General features: G+C 50.8%; 1 protein-coding gene and 1 long non-coding RNA gene across 2 annotated transcripts; one reads left to right on the forward strand and one right to left on the reverse strand.

Annotated features, from left to right (window-relative positions):
• The first annotated feature begins 1,881 nt into the window (after positions 1-1,881).
• Positions 1,882-18,282, forward strand: TFRC (transferrin receptor). The gene is made up of 19 exons (XM_032119685.1): positions 1,882-1,980; positions 3,534-3,604; positions 5,574-5,787; positions 6,378-6,597; positions 6,793-6,936; positions 7,626-7,725; positions 8,087-8,209; positions 9,446-9,541; positions 9,698-9,837; positions 10,204-10,373; positions 10,686-10,805; positions 11,407-11,492; positions 11,608-11,671; positions 12,000-12,067; positions 12,434-12,501; positions 12,879-12,960; positions 13,862-14,086; positions 14,547-14,687; positions 14,969-18,282. Exons 2-19 carry the CDS (start codon positions 3,572-3,574, stop codon positions 15,209-15,211), a joined length of 2,337 nt encoding a protein of 778 aa, XP_031975576.1. The 5' UTR covers positions 1,882-1,980; positions 3,534-3,571; the 3' UTR covers positions 15,212-18,282.
• On the reverse strand, positions 17,205-19,509 carry LOC116448769. Its single transcript, XR_004242109.1, has 2 exons — positions 19,265-19,509; positions 17,205-19,152 (listed from the first exon to the last, which is right to left on the reverse strand). It is a non-coding gene; the product is annotated as an uncharacterized LOC116448769 (long non-coding RNA).
• Between the last annotated feature and the right edge of the window lie 268 nt (positions 19,510-19,777).

Genomic DNA, 19,777 nt, shown 5'->3' on the forward strand with positions numbered 1-19,777 from the left:
CCTGCGTTGCGGCATTGCTCCAGGGAACGTCCCGAGCCTGAGCTCTCCTGCAGGTGTCCCTCCTTCGGCGGGACCTCGGTGTGGAATCGCTGCCCTGCGCCTGGCACGGTGTGCACAGGTAAAGGCGCTGCTGGAAGGTGAGGGCTTGGCGGGGGGAGCTCAGGAGGAGCATAAAAAACAGGGCGGAGCTGGGACTGCTTTCCCCGGGTTACACTTTCCTGAGCTGCAGGCTGTATCCAGACTGTTGCGGTGAGAAATGATCAGAGGATCCAGCTTGCAGGACTGATCTAAACTCTTTCTGAACCCTCTTACACCTTGGGCTTCCACCAAGGCACCCACCAGCACCATGTCCCACGGTTCAGTCACACGCCAAGTGACAATAGTTTTCCCTCCTGTGACTGGCATCACCACAGCTGCGGAGGGATGAACCTGGAGAAGAGAAAGCCTGGGCACTGGAGCCTGGCTCAGACCTCCTCTGCTAAACAGAACTGGCAGGTCCACCAGCACGTCTTGCCTGAGAGACGCTTTACAGACTTGTCTCCAGACTGCCAAGCTGAATTTCAGGTCTAGTTAATCCCCCCTCTATCAGAGCAGGAATGTATTGCTTTTCACCAAACATAATCCTCTTTGCAATCATGTGTTCTGCCAAACTACAAACTTTCTGCTCCTATCCTTCTTTCCTGGGAGAGGATTTGAGGCAATAATCCGGGCCTACTGATTTATTTTTCTAATGAGCAAGGGACAAACGAGCACAGTACTGCAGAACATGCGCACACACGAACCTTGAAGCGTTCCCTAGTTGTGACATGCTTTTGAGGGATGCCCTGAGCTGAAGGACTGAGGCTGGAAGTAGTGACCTGCTCTCACAGTGGGCCACAGGCAGCCTGTGTCCTGATGTGGGCTGTCCATACTTCTTGTGTTTAGGGGCTGGAAGTCATAATACCTACCATGCTTCCCATCGTACAAATAAAATAGCAATCTGTGCAGCTCAACACAAAAGAAAGGCACCCCAGGCATCTCTGCCCATTCAGATCTAAAAAGGCAGCCCTGAGCATGTGTGACTTGCTGGGACCTGAGGATGCTGAGAGCTTCCCAAGCCAGAGCAAGTCCTGTGTCTGGTTTGCACCACCCAGGGAGGAAAATATTTTTCCTGCCCTCATCCCTCAAAATGCTGAGAGAGTGGGAATGCTGAATCTGTGACCTGCTCCTTCTTCTACTGCGGTACGAGCATGCCTTCCCACAAAGAGGTGTTAACCTCATCTCCCTGCCTCACTTTCAGCCCTTCCTGAGGGGAAGCTGAGACTTGGTGTGCACCCAGTGAAACACTTGCCACTTGGCAAGTGGCTCGTACCAAGGGCACCTAAAGGCAATTTATAAAGAATGCAGTTTCATTCTTTATAAAGGAATGAGGTCATCGTGAGGAGGGAACCACTCTCTTCTACCATGCCTACAGAGAGAGTACTAGAGGAAATGGCCTTTAGCTGAGATGGGAGATTCAGACTAGGTATTAGAAATTTTTTTTCCCTGTTGGGGTGGTCAGGCACTGGAATAGGTTTCCTAGAGAGGTGATGGGGTCACCCTGCAAGTGTTTACGAGGTGCCTGGATCTGGTACTGGATCACACGGTTTAATGGTTTAGGGGTTATGGGGATGGTGCTGGGTTGATGGCTGGACTGGATGACCTTGGAGGTGTCTTCTATGATTCTGCGCTTCCTTATGCTCGCAGGGCCAGGCAGGGCACGCAGGAGCCACACGCCCGAGCCCGTGGGGCAGCTGTGCGGGCAGCGGGCCGCAGACCCGCATCAGCAGCAAAGGCGCAGCAGGGACGTTCCCGGGGCTCCGTGCTGGGTGGAGGGGAGCGGGGAGGCGGGGCCAGTGTGGCGAAATATGATCGCGCTCGGCGATTGGCCGGGCCTGCGCCGGGCTGCAAAGGGCGCACACGGCACGGCCGCTCAGTTGAGCCGGCGCGGCGGCGGAGCGGGTGAGCGGGCGCGGGAGGCCGGGAAGCGGGGCGGGATGGACGGGCGGGAGGCGGGAGAGAGGGAGAGGGAGGGAGGGAGGCGGCGGCACAGGAGCGATGGCAGGCGCAGGGGCGATGGCAGGAGCGATGGCAGGCGCAGGGGCCCCGGGCGGCGGCACGCGGCCGCGTCGCATGCGGCAGTGCCCGCTGACCTTGGCGGGGAGCGCAGAGCGGCCCCGCCGCCGCCGCGGCCCCGCACGTCTCCCACGGCGGGCACGGGGGAGACGTGCCCGCGGCCGGCAGTGTATCGCCCGCGCCGCTTATCTGGGGCACCGCAGCCGGGCCCTGTTCGCGATACCGGGGCCGCCCATCCCTGTGGGGCGGCTGCTCAAACGTGCTCGCTTTTCTCTCTCTCTCTTTTTTTTTTTTTTTTTTTTTTCCCGCCTTATTTCTGAACGATTGGGGCCTGGCCGCAGGGGCTCGGGGAGACATCGCGCACCCGGCCAGCATCCCTACCAGGTGCGCTGGCCGCAGGCCCTTTGTGCTTCCCTGCGTCTTCCCGGGTTTGCTTCTAGCGACCTTTCCATCTGCTCAGTCCACTCGTGCCCTGGTGGGAGCCTGCGGCCTCAGGTTGTCACTTGGGAAAGGCTTCTCAAATCTGTCGGTGTTTCACTGCCATGTGTTCTTCCCCTAAATAAAAGGTGAAATAAGCAATGGCCACTATTAACCTTTGCTGTCCAAATAAAACCTTGCAGAGCTCCCAGGTGTAGAGCTAATCCACGTGCACCTGAAGAGCAGAGCCATTTCTTAGCAGCACTGCTTCAGGGCATACTGGGGTTGCTTACTCCCAACCTCAACACCTGTCTAGTCATTCACTAAATTACAAACATTTTTCACGAAGAAATGGAGAAGTAAATAAGTTACAGTTTAGCTTTCAGATATGTTCGCTGTTTACAGAGAAGTTAAGATTTTAACAGTTGCTGAAATGAATTTGGGGAGATGCTCTTAGCAATTTTCAGAGACTTTTCAAAACAGAAATTGCCTTCATAAAGTGGTAGAGAACATAGCCGTCTAGGCGGGATGTTCGTATTAGAAGTGTTTTATCAGGGTTGGAGTTTGTGCTGCTTTGCCTTATGGCCTTGTGCCACTTCTCTCTTCCAGCTGGACTCTTCCTGTCATTGAGACAGACCCCAGGAACTTTAGATATCTAGAGGCCATTGTCACAGCTGAGTAAATGCCTCTTGCCAGCACTCCCTGAGTTGAGATGTCCCCGCCATTAATAAGACCCTTGGCTGAACTTAGCCACTGGAGACTGTATTCCTCATTTGTACACATGTCACTATGCCCAAAGCTCAAAGAAAGAGTTGATGTGTTCATTGGAGCTTATAATTGCTGTGGGAACTTTTAGGTTGCATCGAAGGTTGATGGAGGTTCACCAACATAGTGACTTAGGTGGAAGTATGCACAGAAAATCCATGGGCAAGCAGTGCACTATTGGCAGTGACTGGCTTCAGGTGTGTAACAGAGGGGCAGGGGAACAGCCTGACCTGACTTGTTATATTCTGAACTTCTAGGGCTTTGGTAAAGTTGGTTTGCATTCATCCAGAAGGCAATGGACCATGCCAGAGCAGCAATCTCTAACTTGGTAAGACATAGTACCCCAATGTTGTTTGTCTCTTGGTGCACTGACAATACTGCAGAAGAAAGGTTCAACAACATCCGTGTATGAGATTGTATAATATTATTTTTATACTTTTTCCATGTTGTTTGTTATCTATTTGAACATACACTGGTTGTAGAATTGAATATAGCTATCCTGTGCAACAGGTGGCTGTGTTGATGGAACTGTATGAAAGATATTTGATCAGTAGTGAGCTATATTTATTCAAAAAAATATCACTCTTTATCAGTAGTGGAGAAGATGATGAATCCAAAGCAGCGTTAGATGCTGCTGTGTGGCTGGTGAGCCAAATGTCACTGCAAGTAGCTGGCCATGATAAGGAAGTGGCTCATTGCTGGTGGGGTTATCATTAACTGCTATCATATCTTGGGTCTCTCAGAAAACTGGTAAGAAAGGGGGGGGGTGGGTCTTGAACAAAGTTGCAGAGGGAAGTGCTGCAGAGGAAGCCATTCAAATGCTACTGGGACAGTCAACATGTGTTCTATTGTTACTTGGGAGGTGGGAATTCAACCTCAAGTCCAGCTTTTGAAAGCAACCTGTGCTTGAAACAAATGTGCAGGAGGAGGGACTTCTGAACTTGTTCAGCCAAGCCTGCCAGTCCTAGAGAGCTTGGATTGTGAAATGACCCGAGGCTAGGACTGTGAGTGTGGTGGTTTGGTCTCTGAACAAGAATGGAGGATATGTGGGGTTGGGGCATGTTCTCTGTGTGAGGACATGCCTCAAGTGTGAGGGAAGCCAAGCTGTGGAGCAGCTGAGCAGGGGAGAGTGTTAGGACAGACTGCAGTGTTGCCCTTTCCAAAATCTGAGCAGGCAGTCACTTCATTGTGGGCAGTGTGGGCCAGAGTGGAACTGCAGGTCTGAAATGACATTGGTTTCTTTTGCCCAAGCAAGCTGATATCTGGTCTCTTCACTTCCAGCTCTAACATATAGTTTGAGAGTGAGCTGAGAACTGTGGATGAGCCGCTGAGCTTGTAACAGGGCTTGTGTGCTTGTCACCAGCTGCTTCTCCAGTACAGAGGAGAGGGCTGCAGGAGTGCTGCTCCCAAAGCTACTCCTTTGGCCTTTTACCAGTCTCACTCCACTCTCCAGCACAACCAGGCAATTTCAGCATCTCTAATGGAAGCTGAGTGGTTCAGCCAGTGCCTGGCTATGCCAGGAATTGAGTTAATCTGAGCAGCTGCCTTGTCCACGGGCTGCTGTTCTGTGGGAGGCTGTGCCTTGCACCTGTTTAGAAAAGTGGGCTCCAGACTGGAAGCTCTGCTGGGGCAGTGGTAAAAACCTGTCAAACAGTGCTAGTCGTTGGTGGGTGCAAGAGGCGTAGCCTCAGCTTTCACGTTAGCTGAGGTAGCACGGTGCCCATGGGTCATCTCTCTTCAGCCCAGCTGCTTTGTAACACTACCAGTAGTGTAATTTAAGGGTAGCCTTAGGCAGTTTAATACAAAATTATCTGGGTGCTGGATGAGAGTATTTACATCAAAGTGGATGTGGCTCAAAGGCACAGCCATGGACGGTTGCCTTCCCTTTCCCCTGTCTTCATCAAAGTGCAAGTTGTACTCATTGAAGTCAGATCTGTGTTCTGCTGATTAAGACCAGGAGTTTCTGTTTGACTCAACCTCAGCCATGGGGTCACGTGGGAAATGCCGATGCCATTGGCTGCTTCATATCTGTAACAGACTCCAGGCTAAACTCCGATCAGTGTGGCTCCAAACTTGTGCAGGGTAAATGGAATCTAAATAGACTCTGGAGACCCTGACTGGGTCAGAGTCTTAACTGTGTTTAAAGCATCCAGCTTGACTTACTGACAGACCAAACACTCCCTGCACTAGGGCAGCTGTAGATGGACAAGCAGTGTTTGGGCTGGAGCACAGGTGCAGCTGGCTGCAAGGACTGTAGGCTGGTGGAGCCAACTCTTCCATCACATCTTTCCACACAGTTTGGTGGTGAGCCAACGTCATACACACGCTTCAGCATTGCCCGGCAAATGGATGGAGACAACAGCCACGTGGAGATGAAGCTGGCTGCTGATGATGAGGAAGGAGGGGAAATTGGGAGACCAGAGCACCTGCATGCCAGCATGTCTCCTCCACGGAGGAATGGCAAGAACCTCTGCTTCATAGTCATGGCAGCTGTCCTCCTCCTTTTGATTGGTAAGGAAGGGTGGGAGGCAGCTGCATGAAGTGGACTCTGGTATTGTATGTAATCCAAGGCTGTTAAATTTGAATCTGTATTGTTTTGGGTGATAATTCAACAACTGGGATCCAGGGTGGAGCCTCTTATCACTAAATATGTCTAGCTCAGACTTAAGGTACAGCACTGGCACAAAGAATTGTGGCGTTTGACAGTGGAACTGTGACTTAGCTAAAGGGAAAACTGGTCCATGTGGAAGTTTTGGTTTTCCCTCCATTAACGCCTAACACTTCTGTAGAGATGTGGCTCAACAGATGAGTAAAGCCTTTGTCTCTTAAGGATTTTAACACTGCCATTGGCCTAATGTGAGCATTCTCCTTCCCAAGTGGTGCTGGAGGGACTCTGCCAAGTGCAAGATCAGATTTACAGTGCCCCTTAAAACATGCCAGCTCAGGCAAAATGTCAGGCTGCATAATTCTGTCTGTCCTTGGGTAAGCCAGCTTGTCAAAAATGGTGTGAGAGCAGATGCATCTTAACCATGGAGCTGTGTGGTGGGGGGCTGGTTCAGTCATCTTTCTGCAGCACAAAGAAATACCTGTTCTGTCCACAGGGTTTCTCATCGGCTACTTGAGTTACCGTGGACGAATGCAGAGGGTTAACAGGTGTCTGGATGGAAGTGGCAACTGCGAGATGACTCCTACTGCATCTTACTTCTCAGATGATGGAACAGAGGAGGAAGAGGTTCCTGTACCACGTATCTTATACTGGCCTGAACTCAGAAACGTGTTGTCAGCTAAACTGTCAGCTGCGCATCTTGAGGCCAACCTGAGGTAACAGTTCCAGAAAGCTTAGCTAGAGCTTTGAGAGAGGTACAGCCTGTGAGCGGAACTCGAGCTCATTTGCAGAACAAGGGCCTTACAGGTGATGTAGGGTGGCGTGTGTTAAACACAGGCTTAAATGGCTTTGCAGGCTGCAGTGCAACCTGGTGCTGTAGCCTAAGCTGCATGTATATCTGTTACCTACAGGCAAAGAGAAGGTAAGAATTCTTTTGAAGCTGGCAAGTTTGAAGACGAGACCACTGCCAGCTACATTCATGACCAGTTCACCAGCTTCCGCTTGGATGATGTGTGGAATGATGAGCACTACATCAGGCTGCAGGATAAAGGCAGGTACGTTAATGAAGAGATGCACATCTCTTCCATATAGCATGGATACCCGCAGTCTTGAGCAAGCATGTGATTTCTGCTTAAAATCATGTGAAAATTGTGAGCTAGTTATCACTCTCCAAAGATGACCTCAATCCAGCCAAGCAGTAACTGCTCCTGCCTCTTCTCATGCTTTCTAAATCCAGAGTGCTGCTACCAGACCCTCTGGATGTTTCCTGGGGCAGCTGTTTCCTCCAAGTATGCTTAGGAATTGGAGAGAAAACAAACTTGAGTAAAAACTCAGCTGAAAGGCAGATTCCCTGTGTCTAAAACTGCTAGCACAGGCCACTCTGTCTTGTCACCCAGACAGGGCTGCACACCTGGTAGTGGCTCCTCCAGTAGCTCAGGAGGGTGTCAGCAGTCACTGTGTTGCCTGACAGCTCATACCCTCATGTCTTACTTGGCCTTTTTGTCAGGGGAAATGAGTTTGCATAGCTTCTCTTAGGAGGTGACCGAGAGACTTGGAAGCAGAGATTCTTTCTACTACTTGTCTTAGAAATCAGCCTTTGTTAATGTCTCTGGCCAACTCCAGAGATTCTTGCATGGAAGTATTGGGATGAGTCTGCCTGTTTCAGGCTCTGTTGACTTGATCAGAATTGTTAGAGCACAAACTGAATACAGTCAGTTTAATGCTGTCTCTTTACATTTAACAGTAGCAACAACCAAGTGTTCATTATAGAAGATGGTGGTCCAGAAGAGTTACTGGAGAGTCCTGATGCATATGTGGCATACAGCAAGAGCAACACAGTTACTGTAAGTGACTCCAGGAGGATCCTGGAAATGTGTCTGCATGCGTAGAAAAATGTGTCCAAAATAAGTCCCTTTAAGATACGGAGTGTATAAAGCCCTCCCCAGTTAAGAGAGCTGGGGTGGGTGGTCAGAGTGGGGAGAGGAGTGGGCCCATGTATTCTTACTGCAGCAAGATGCAGGAGTAACTTTAAACTTCCCTGCTGGGATCCAGACAGAACCTTGGCAGAAGTGCTGCTCCAACAGGCATGTTGGACAGGATCAGTTTACATTGCTGAGCTTCAGCTCCCTACTGTTAACAGTAGGCTGTTTCAGGTGTCTTACTGACCTAGGACTGCTGCATTCATAACCAGTGTTTCTATTCCAGGGCAAACCCATCTATGTGAACTATGGACGGAGAGAGGACTTTCAGCAGATACGAAATATGGGTGTTCCAATGAATGGGACTATAATCATCTTCAGAGCTGGAAAAATAACCCTTGCTGAGAAGGTAAGCAGTGGCTGCCCCACAGGCTGGCCATACTTGGCAACAGGAAGCTATGCTTCCTAGTCTTTGAGGCACAGAGGTATGTCTTTCTTCAGGTGTGTAGAACTCATGTATGTAGGATTGTTCTGCAGGCCTGGTCTTGCTTGTTTGCACTAAGGCTCCACGTGCAGGTCTGGACACTGAGGCTGAGCAGAGCTTGTTACTGTTCATGGTGCCATTCTTCTTGGCCTCGGGCAATTTGCTGGAACAACCAGGACTCTGGAGTGGTGGGGCTGGGGGGCAGAGGGAGGCAGCCTGGGAGCACCAGGATGCAGAGCTGGCTAATATCACTAGATACAGCCATAAGGCTGCAAGAAGCAGGACAGCCTTGCCTCCAGGGCACCTCTTGCTGCTGTAGCCAGATACTTTCAAAGCTTGGCTGCAGTGTCTCACTTGGGCCCTTGCTGACTGTTCCCTTGGACCAAGTGGCAGTGCTGGCACTGTGTGTCCAGCTGGTGGCCTTGCATGCTGCTGTAGTGTTCCCTCTGTAAAGAATAGAACCAAATAGCCAAGCAGCCTAAAGGATCCAAGTGCTTCTGTATGCAAGCCTGTTCCATATCAGGCCAGAGCTGCCCCTCAGATGGGTGCTCCTGGCGGGGCTGGGGCACAGGACCCTCTGCAGTTGGACTCAGCCTGTCTGCAGGCATCTGACACAGGCAGTGCTGGAAAGTGCTTCCGAGAAGTGTGGTCACTGATTCTCCAATCCCATTCCCACTTTTCAAACTGGTGTCTAGCCCTGCAAGAGTGTTTGTACCAGTGGCGTACCAGAGCTGGGTTGTTGGTGTGTTAAACAGGGACCTGGCTGGTCCCCTCTTCCTCCATTTTCCATGTGAAGATGAGTCTCCAGTGGCTGCTTGTCTTGAAACTAACCTCATTTTGGAAAAACAGAGGGAGGATAATCAAAATCAAATAATATTAAATTTTAAGGTGCTCCAAGGAGCAAGTATAAGCTGAAGGAATCATAGACTGAGACACTGCACTGTGTGCTAACTGCTCAAAAGGATGTTAGACACAGTTTGTCTGGAGCAGGGCTGAGCTGCTAGGATTCAGCTGCCTTATGTATCTGTCAGGTAGCTGTTAAAATCTGTTGTGGAGTTGGGCACTGAGGAGCACAACCCTTCACACCATTACTCCATGTTCTTGCCTGGACTCCCCTTGCTTGCAGTACAGATGTGCAGTTAATGTTTCTCTTTGCTGCAGGCTGCAAATGCCAGAGAGGAAGGAGCAGTTGGTGCCCTGATGTACCTGGATCCCTCAGATTACAAGAAAACAGATTTGCTTGTCCCCTTTGGACATGTGAGTATGCAACTGGCTCCCCTGTTGCCAAGAACCTCTCTGGCTGTGGGCTGCAGGCTGGGGCAGTCCTGCAGGCTTCTGGCTCAGCAGTGCCCTTGTGTAGGTGAAAACTGTTGGACTCTGGTGAGACTTGAGGACTCCTCTTGCTTTTCACAGGCCCACCTTGGAACTGGAGACCCTTACACCCCAGGCTTCCCTTCTTTCAATCACACACAGTTCCCACCAGTGGAATCTTCTGGACTACCTCGCATTCCTGTTCAGACTATCTCTAGCCAAGCAGCAGCCGCACTGTTCAGGTAACTGTTTCTCCTGTCTGCAGGCTAAGGTGCTGTGGCCTCTTGCAGGAGTGAGGATGGTGTTGAGGTGCTGTGAGACAGAGCTCTCTGCTGCTCTCTGCTGTGTATGGCAGGGAGCGTGTTCTGGAACTAGCTGGAGAAGTGTCACTTGTCGGTGTCTCATGTCTTAAAGACTGAACTTAATCTAGATTTGGATTCCTCTCGGCCTCTGCATTCTACCCCTCCCCGCATAATTAGTGCAAGCTCTCTCCTAGGCAGGCCCTGAACAAGGTTGCACCTGCAGTTGCAGGTGTGCATTTTTCACACGATAGCTAAATGAGGTCAGAGCTGGATAACGAGTTTAAAGGATCTTCTTTTTTCTCTCAGAAAAATGGATGGAGAAAAATGCCTTGAGGAGTGGACATCTGGTATCATGGGATGTAAGGTGACAGTGAGCAGCAACAGCAAGATGACAGTGAAACTGGCCGTGAACAATGTTATGGTGGACAGGAAGATTCTGAACATCTTTGGTGTTATCAAGGGATTTGAAGAACCAGGTAACAGCAGCTGCATTGTGGCTCAATCTTGAGAGGAACCCTTCCTCTTCTGTGGTCATTGGAATGTGACAGCTGCTCCCAGACAGACAACAGTTCTTTCTCGGCAGAACCAAGGCCTTCCCCTGAGGATCAAAGAGAAATCTGAACTGTGCTGCCAGGGAAAGGCTAAATGAAAGGACTCAGTGTGCCAGATTCCGGGATCAGACTGCAGAGACTCTCTTCCTAGTACAGAAGCTGAAAGCTGCTCTTCTCATAAGTGGCTTTTGCAATCTGAAGCTTGCAGCTCAGGTCTTGATCTTGTCTCCTTTACAGATCGGTACGTTGTGCTCGGAGCCCAGAGAGACTCCTGGGGGCCAGGAGCGGCCAAGGCTGGCGTTGGCACTGCCATCTTGTTGGAACTTGCCCGTGTGATCTCGGACATGGTGAAAAATGGTAAATATTTGTGAACAAAAGCATGACGGTGGGAGGTGATGCAGGTCTAGCTCTGTGTGTGTTAACACTGGAAAGCCTAATTGCAAAGCAGTCCTTTAGAAGGTGTAGGGAATCTGAGAAAGACAAGTAACAGCTTCTCAGGAAGCTAATACATCTTGTCTGCAGTGAGCACTCACTTCCAAGGGACTGCCTGCCTGTATCTGGTATGGCTCAAATACAAGAGTGTCCTTGAATAACACATGACGCAAACCTTAAACTTGAGCTGTCTGTTGGACAGCCAGGCCTGAAGTGGGAAAACTCTGAAGTGTCTGACCAGCTGGAGCAGTGGGGACTGCATGGTGGCACTTAGTATGAGCACACTTGTCTCCAGGGTTAATTTTGGGCTCAGGCTGCTAAACAAAACAGGGTGGAAATGCAGACAGCATTGTTCTCCTGCGCAGTTCTGCAGCACGTGGGGGCAGGGTACAGTGTCCATGCAGTGTGCACATTTTTCTGCAGCAGCGCTGTCTCAGGAGCGGGCAATTCATCATCCCAGGCCCGCAGTGCTAATCTGCATCTCCATGGGGGAAGGGCAGACATCTCAGTCTCTCTCTCTTTACAGATGACTACAAACCACGGCGCAGCATTATCTTTGCTAGCTGGAGTGCGGGAGAGTATGGAGCTGTGGGTGCTACCGAGTGGCTGGAGGTATTGTCTGTTTAATAGAATTCTGCAGGATGGCTGTGCAGTTATTCCTGTGCATTAAACATCTCAGTGTTGACTTGCTGCTGCTCATCTTACTAAAATGCTCGTTTTGTTCTAGGGGTACGCCACCACGCTGCATGCCAAAGCCTTCACTTACATCAACTTGGATACTGCAGTCCTGGGTAACCTGCTACTCTTTTGAGTTTCTCGAAATTGGGTGGGATTAGAATAGCTTGAACAGACATCCCTCTAGGAATGGGGGCTGTGCCAGAGGTGGCTGGTGGGTGTTTGGCTGAAGAATGGTGTGAGTCCATTTATTCTCCAGCTGTCATTGAAGCTGGAAGGCTGATACAGCCTAAGCCATGAGGAGTCAGCTCTGCTAAATTGCAGTAGACTGTCCTGTGCCTTTTGACGATCCTTTGGCAACTGTAGCTGTAGATCAGGGCTGGGCAGCTCTAGCAGTAGTGGTTGATTGTGCCACCATGTCAAATACCCTTTCATTTTTTGCAGGCTCCAAACATATAAAGATTTCTGCTAGCCCATTGCTCTACTCATTGCTGGAGACAACTATGAAGAGGGTGAGTTGAAGGGCCTTGGTCTGATCAAGGTGACTGTGGTTTTAGGAGGAACTGAAAGCAGACAGAGCTGTGCTGGGTCCCTTTCCCCACTGGATACCTTCTGAGGAGAAAGACCCATTTAGGAGAAAAACTTGGGATATTCTGAAGGGCCCTCTCTGAAATGAGCTGGGCTCTGGGAATTGCAGTTCACACATGAAGAATCTAAAATCAGCAAATGCCACAGTTCAGTGGCAGATGTGCCTGTGTGGAGAAAGGTCAGGGGAGCACACCTGCTTCTGGCATCTGCACAGCAGCATAAGCTCCAGGATGGACCTGGAAGCCCAAGCAGAGGTCGGAACAAGTGCACTGACTGTCATCTCTGTGCAGGTAAAGGACCCCACAATGGATTCGAGATACCTGTATAGCAGAGTTGGCTCTGACTGGGTAAAGAGCGTGTAAGTATTGTCATCCATCCCTTTGGGAAAGCAGATCTCCATAAAGGAGCAAACCTTATGGATTCTGTTTGAGTGTCATACTGCTGTCTGGGGTGGGCTCTACCTTCTGATGTGGGGTCAGGCAAGCATGAACAGTACAGCACTAACTGCTGCCCCAAGCTGGCTGAGGCAGCCCAGACACCTCCTTGTGGAACAAGAAGAGCCTTGTGCCAAGTCCAATGGAATGGACAAGTAGGTCCAGAGATTTGGTTGGGACTCTTTCAGTCTTGTCTGGACAGAGTAGTCCAGTTGGCTCAGAGCTTCAGTTGTAGAGCTTGTAGCTTTTCTCCTGGGCTACCCAAACCAGTTGGTAACTACTCAGTGCTTATCTTCTGCAGGGTTCCCCTTGATCTGGATAATGCAGCATTCCCTTTTCTGGCCTACTCAGGAATCCCAGTGGTTTCCTTTGGTTTCTACGATGTAAGTAACGTGTGCTTGCCTGGTGTGCCCATTCCACGCAGAGTGCTGTAAGGACATCTGCTCTCCAGGATGGCAGAGCACAAGGTGCTGTCCCAAGCTCACTCCCTCTGCGAGAGCCTCTCAGAGGGAGGAGGTGCAGACTCTGAACCTGGTGGCTGTGGCAGGACTTGCTGTCACAGCTGCTCCTGGGACAAGGCTGGCCTACAGTCTCTGTTGCAAAGTACTGAATACTTGCAGGTTTTTGGGGAGAGGGGTCACTTGCTTTTCTGGAGGCTCAGAATCCGGAGCTAAAAGCAGTAGGAAGATGTCAAGCTGTTGCTGCATCCATTGAAAGACTGTTCTACAGCCTACTGGTCACCAAGCAGAGGGCATTGTGGAAGCAATATCATTGCCCAGAGCAAGTACTACCTCAGGCTGTTCAGGTCTGCTGCTGCAGCAGCTTGGGGGTGACATCAGCCCAGCAGCCTGCAGGTGTGCAGCTGGGCACCTTAGTGATAGCAGTTCCCTCTCTTAGGAATGCTTGGGGTTTGTTAGTGTCAGACTTGTTTCACAAAAATATTTGAGTTACCCTGACAGGAAGGGTTGGAGGCTGCTGCAAACACCAGACTGGGTGGTGAGATTTTCCCACCTACACTTCCACAGTGAGCTCTGAGGGGGTAAATGTCTTTGGGTCTAAATAACAAGCAGAACATCTTGCTGGTTGCTGGAAGCTGTGAGGGATGAGAGACAGGAGCTCCATTCCCTTCCCTGTGCTTTGGAGTTTTGCCACTTGAGTCTTTGCTCCTTAACAGCACAGGGAGATGGGATGTGGTAGAAGTAACAAGTAACCTGTGGCGGGGGATGAAAAAAGTCTTAACTGGAAAAGCATTCTTGGCTAACTCCAATACCTCTTTTCTTGTAGGAAGGTGATGAATATTCCTTTTTGGGCACTACTCAGGACACTTTGGCTAACCTGAAAACGAAGACTGACAAGTTGTATCCTCTCATGCGTACTGCTGCAGAAGTTGCTGGACAAATAGCTCTCAGGCTGACCCATGATCATGAGCTCTTCCTGGACTTCGATAGATACAGTGAAGAATTGCTATCATTCCAGGAAAAGATTTTGCCCTTCGATTCCGAAGTGAAGGTAGGAAGGACTCTGAGTTCACCCTGATGATCATGGGGCCATGTGCTAATAAAGCCCTGTGCCAGTGGATACAGCAGGATGGATATCTTTCCCTTTTAGACATAAAAGGGTAGTGAAGTGTGATCAGAATTGATGTTCCTTATGGAGCAGTGCAGGCAGAGTAGCTGTGACAGACAGATTTAGCTGATCTGGCTGTTGTGAGCTCTTGAGGAAGTGGATGTGAACAGTTTCTTCTCTGGTTATCATTCACAGCATAGTGCAGCTTTGCATCTCATTTGCACCTCTGCTGAAAGTCTACAAGAAACTGTGGGTAGGGAGTGACCTCAGAAGAGCCTGCCAGGAACTTGTTCTGCTACTTGGCTAAACTGGCAAAAAAAACCCCCCAAAAAACAACACTTTCTTTTGGTAAGAGAGCAGCAAAAGAAGAAAATCAGGTTTGCTAACAGCTCCTCCCTTGCAGGCACTGGGGCTGACCTTGAAATGGCTGTTTTATGCCCGTGGAGACTTCCAGCGAGCTGCAGATGCACTGAGAAGAGACATCGCAAACAGTGACAGGGAAAACAGGATTGTCCGCAGATCCCTGAATGACAGGATGATGAAGGTGGGTATCTTCAACTGGTTTTTCTTCCTTCACAGAGGAAGAGAGTGCTGGCTGGGATGGGCCTTTCCCTAAGGGGCCATGGGCAGACTGGTGTCTCTTCCACTTGCTTAGTGGGAACGTGACAGTTCTGCACTTGCTCACGAGAGAGGGTCTGGCCCTTGCAGAGCTGCTGTGAGAAAGGGCTGAGTGGGGATCAGAGATCGGCAGCTTGTCTTGGGGCAGATAAGGAAAGAAAAACTTGGGAGGTGAGAGTATAACCCTAAATTTGCACCTCTACTCAGGTGGAATACGACTTCCTCTCCCCATACCTCTCACCAAAAGATGCTCCCTTCCGCCATATCTTCTTTGGCAAAGGCTCCCACACCCTGCAGAGTCTGCTGGAGAACCTGGAGCAGCTGGAAGTCAACAGGGACAGTGTGGATGTGAACAAGCTGAAAGAACAACTGGCCCTGGCGACCTGGACCATTAAAGGGGCTGCCAATGCTTTAGTGGGTGATATCTGGAACACGGACAACGAAATCTAGACACAGCAAACATCTGGATTACCCATCTAAGGTACAGGAGAGCTGTGTGCTCTCACAGGGAGCACAGCTTCCTTCCTGGCCCCAGCCCCAGCAGAGGGCCTTGCTGTGTAGATCTAGTTCCACCTGTAGCAACACACACAAACTCCCTGTACCTCAGATGAGGCATTGGCACAATTTTTAAATGGCAGCTTCCTGCAGACTTCCAGTACCTTATATATTGTGAAACCTAACCAAAATCCCCTGAAACCTAAGTGAAACCCACTCCCTAACATGGCATTACTTTCTTGTAGATATTCTGGCAACAAAATGTTTTTGACCAAAGTTGAGCCTAAAATTTAAATCTCACCTTGACAAATTCACAGGAGGCAGTTTTAAAGCAGTACTAAGATTACCATAAAGTCTCCTCTGACCAGGCTCCCGTCTAACCACAGTCCAAACTGGTCATGTACAGCTGTTTATGGAGTTTCCTGCCTCCAGTGTACTTGAGCACTAAGAGCTCAGGTGTTTTCTGAACTGGTACCTTGAGTGGGGAGGACTCTCATCTATTCAGACTTTAAATTGTTGGCCACCTAAACCTAGTGACAAAACAGGGAATGAATTCCTCTGAACACTTGTAATGAGGATCCCTTCTCTTGACAGGAAGCTGCAGAGAGCTGCAGTTCAAAAATTAAACAATGTATTAATAGCCCGCATGTGCTGGATTACCAGCAAGCTCTGAAGTGCCCAGCCTGCCTTTACTCAACAGCAGGGTCCCAGTGACATCTTGCAGGCTTGCTTCTGCCAAGGCAGATATCAATACCCAGGGAAAATGACCCAAAGATTATCCAATGTCCCCTTTATATCCTCGGCTGGCACCTCAGTGAGTCCTGCAGCACTGAGAAATGGCTTTAGACTGGCACTTCAGACCTTGCTGCTCAGGGGCCTTGTGTGAAATCAAGTCTCTTGTTGGCCAAACCCTGTTTGACTGATGTCATTTTGCAGGTTGGCTCTTGTTTGGCACTGAGATATTTATTTCTTTATTTATTTATCAGTGACAGTGTTCACTATAAATGGTGTGTTTTTTTATAGAAGATAATTATCGGAAGCAGTGCCTTCCATAATTATGACAGTTATACTGTCGTTTTTGAATAAAGCAGCATCTGCTATTACAATCAAACATGATACTGGAACTTTGCATTTAAAATAATCAAAACAAGCCCCTCAAAAAGTTTGGAAAACTAGCAGTTAAGCTTTCTGTGGCAAAAACACCCCTCTGGAAGAAAACGAAGGTGCAAACCTGGTAGGTAGTCTCCAGGTTGCACTCCAAAGTAATCCTTGAAATGCTGAAAACCTGGGTGGAAATTCCAATACTAGAAATTTGGCTTCCTTGCAGGGTCTGTGCCCCTCTGTGGGCTTCAGACTTCTTTCTGCTCCCCTTTCTGGATGCCGTGTTGCTCTCACAGGGAGCGCAGCTTCCTTCCTGGCCCCAGCCCCAGCAGAGGGCCTTGCTGTGTAGCCCTAATTCCACCTGTGGCAACACACACAAACTCCCTGTACCTCAGATTAGGCATTGGCACGATTTTTAAGTGGCAGCTTCCTGCAAACTTCCAGTACCTTATGTATCATGAAACCTAACTGACATTATCGGGGGCAGTGTCTCCCATAATGTGTAAAGAACAAGGTAGTTTTTGCCTACCACAGTGTTATATCGGAGGCAGTGACCTCCATATGTTGCACTATGGGTGTACGTAATTATCGGGGACAGTGTTTCCCATAATTGTTCTATGCTTATCACGCAATGTCATCTGCGAAGCTTGATGGTTAGTATCTAACATGGATTAATTTCCTGCAGTCCTATTTTTTCACTCTCCTGTGGTGATGCAGATACGAATTTCAGTCTGTTATGTACATCCTTAGACTCTTCCTTCTCCATAGGCTGAACTGTTTCAAATAGCTGTGCTGTGTTGAATTGGCTTCCTGCCTCCAGTCACGGGAGTGGTGCTTGAGTGTTTAGTGGAAACTAGGCTAGTTAAGACTGTGTGCTCTGTGGTGTAGTAAGCTTCCTTCAAATCAGTTACAAAGACCTGAGGAATTAAAGGTGAATGTAGGGCTTGGGGCTGACAGCTGTCTGGAGGGCTTTGGTCACTGCTCTGGATTGGGTGCACGTAACACTTTGAGAGGCTGGCCTGCTGTGGCACTGGGAGGGTGCTGGTGTGTGTGCACGGGCTGCTCACTCTCCAGTTCTGCCTGGAAATTCCAGTCTTGCCCCCTTGGGTATTGCATGGAGGGAGGAAAATCAGTGGCAGCTTTCTAATGGTGCCGCTCTGCTGTGTGACCCGAAACTGAGCACTGCTGATGTGTGACACCTGCTAAACTGTGCTGCCTGTTCCCAGTGGCTGTTGCTAGCCCTGTACTCTGCAGTTTGATCTGGCATTTAAACCTAACCTGCGGCTTAATTTTAACCTAAACTCTGCAGTTTGATCTGGCATTTAAACCTAACCTGAGCGAGTGGCCTCAGCCCCAGCAGTAGTCCTTGAGGGAAAGAACATTGTTCAGCTGGAGCTCCACAAGAAGTGGGCAGGGACCAGCCCCCAGCCTAGTTACTGAGCTCAGTGCTCACCAGCTTGGAGGGCTGGATTTTCATCCGTCTCTAGAAACCTGATGCCCAGGCTTGTGCAACTTGTTGCTCTTCCTTAACTTCTCTTAACTCTCTAACTTCTACAGCCCTGTCTGTGTTAGTGTTTCCTAGTGACATTTCTCTGGATGGCATCTAAGAGCTGCTGTCTGGGAGTCCTCACTGTGGTGTTTGCATGCATCTTGATATCAGACTTAATCTTGTGCATTATAGCCAGCAGAGAGAGACAGAAGACAAAGCTTGTCTCCTGGCTAGGCAGCACAGCCGTGACTACTGCAATGTTGGGATGCCTTGCTCAGTGCTGGCATCTGACTTCTGTGGGGTGCTAAACTGTTTCTGGATTACCTGCTGTTTGCTTGAATAAAGTATTTTTGAAGCTTCAATACTCAGCTTCTCTTGTGGGGTTCTGGATTACCTGCTGTCTGCTTTAATAAAGATTTTGAAGCTTGAACATTCACCTTCTCTTGTGACTTCCTGCAGAGCCATGATCCTGTTGGGGCATTGTGGCCATGGGTGAGCTTGGGCAGCTGGAGAGGGGGGCTGTTATCCTGCTCCATCAGGGCTGGTACGTCGCAGCTCCACTACCACCTTGTTGATGTGCAGTAGCAAATCTGAACTTCACAGTGCTGCTCAGCTGAGTCCTGCCTCCTCACAGACAACTGGAATGAGGACTCTGGTAACGAGGTGGAGGAGCACAACTCTATGCAAGCCCCCAGACCTCCCCCTCCTTTCATGGCCATGTCCTACCTCCTTGCCTTTCCGTCACAGTGTTGACTCTGAAAAGCCTGCGGTGTACAGGTGAAGGATGGGAGAAGGAGCAAATGTCAGGTTTCCCCCTGGCTGTGGCCTTGCAGGTCTCTGCTGTTGAGAAGGTGGCTGGCCAGGCCTGTGGCTGGTTGTGTCCCAGGAAGCCAGCACTTTCTCCTGCATTCTCCACGCTCTCTGTCATCCTGGAGGTCCCATGGGCCAAGGTACAAATACAGAGGTGGAGACTGCTTAGAGCTCTGGGAGGGCAGGAGGTGCCTCCTCAGCCCCAGAGGCCTGCTCAGGTGCGACCCCAGGGGTTTGGGGGTCTGCATTTAAATATGGTCAGTTTCTCTCTGCTGTCCTCCCCCCTCCCTCATACTGCTCTCACCTTTCACCACATCCTGAGAAGTCACACTATTTGGGTGAGTGGCAGCTTCTCCAGGAGCCCAGCTCGAGCTTTATGGGCTGTCCCGGCATAGCTCTGGTCCCTCCTCTTCCCCCGGGGATGATTTACTTGTTGGAAGCACGTCGTTTCCCGCAGCTCCTGCCCGCGCCTGGCAGGGCTCTCTCCCTGCGGTAACTGAGCAAAGCGTCCCGAGAGGCCGGGCCGGGGCTGCGGGAGCCCTGCTGCGGCCGGGCAGCGCCAGCCCCGCCAGGGCAGAGGGAACGGGGAACAGCCCTTTCCAACTCACCTGGGAGCAGGCATTTGGGCAGCGCAGGGCAGCCCGCGTCCCCGGTGCAGCGGATCGGTCCCGGGGCCTGGCGCTGCTCCGTGGTGAGTCTGTCCGTGCGTCCATCCCCGTGCTCATCCATCCATCCATCCACTTGTCCGTCTGTCCGTCCTCACCCCCGCCGTTACGTAAAGCGGCGGGGCGGCGCCTTTAAGAGCGGGGCCGGGGGCGGGTCGGGGGCCGTCCGGGCTCCCGGCGGCGGCGGCGGCAGGAGGAGGCGCGGGGGGGCAGGAGGGGAGGAAGGGGCGGCGGAGTCGGAGCTCCGGAGCTCCAGCGGCGCGGCGCGGGGGGGCTTCCCCAGCGTGCGGGGCCGGGGCGGGGCCCGCCGCCGCGTGCACCATCCGGGGGCAGGGGGCGAGCGGGGCGCCAGGGGTGCCGGAGGGCGAGGGGCTGAGCCCGGCGGTGCCGGAGGGCGGCGGAGTGGCCCCGGGGGTGCAGGAGCAGGGGGGCTTCACCCGCGGCGTGCAGGAGGCG

The sequence above is a fragment of the Corvus moneduloides genome, chromosome 10 (assembly GCF_009650955.1).
Source record: "Corvus moneduloides isolate bCorMon1 chromosome 10, bCorMon1.pri, whole genome shotgun sequence".
NCBI lineage: Eukaryota > Metazoa > Chordata > Aves > Passeriformes > Corvidae > Corvus > Corvus moneduloides.

Excerpts from the sequence above, each read along its gene's own strand:
- TFRC (XM_032119685.1), top strand. The coding sequence starts at position 3,572 with ATGGACCATGCCAGAGCAGCAATCTCTAACTTG. Across the intron at positions 3,605-5,573 it reads GAGCAGCAATCTCTAACTTG|TTTGGTGGTGAGCCAACGTC; the intron begins GTAAGACATAGT and ends CTTTCCACACAG. Across the intron at positions 11,672-11,999 it reads CTTGGATACTGCAGTCCTGG|GCTCCAAACATATAAAGATT; the intron begins GTAACCTGCTAC and ends CATTTTTTGCAG.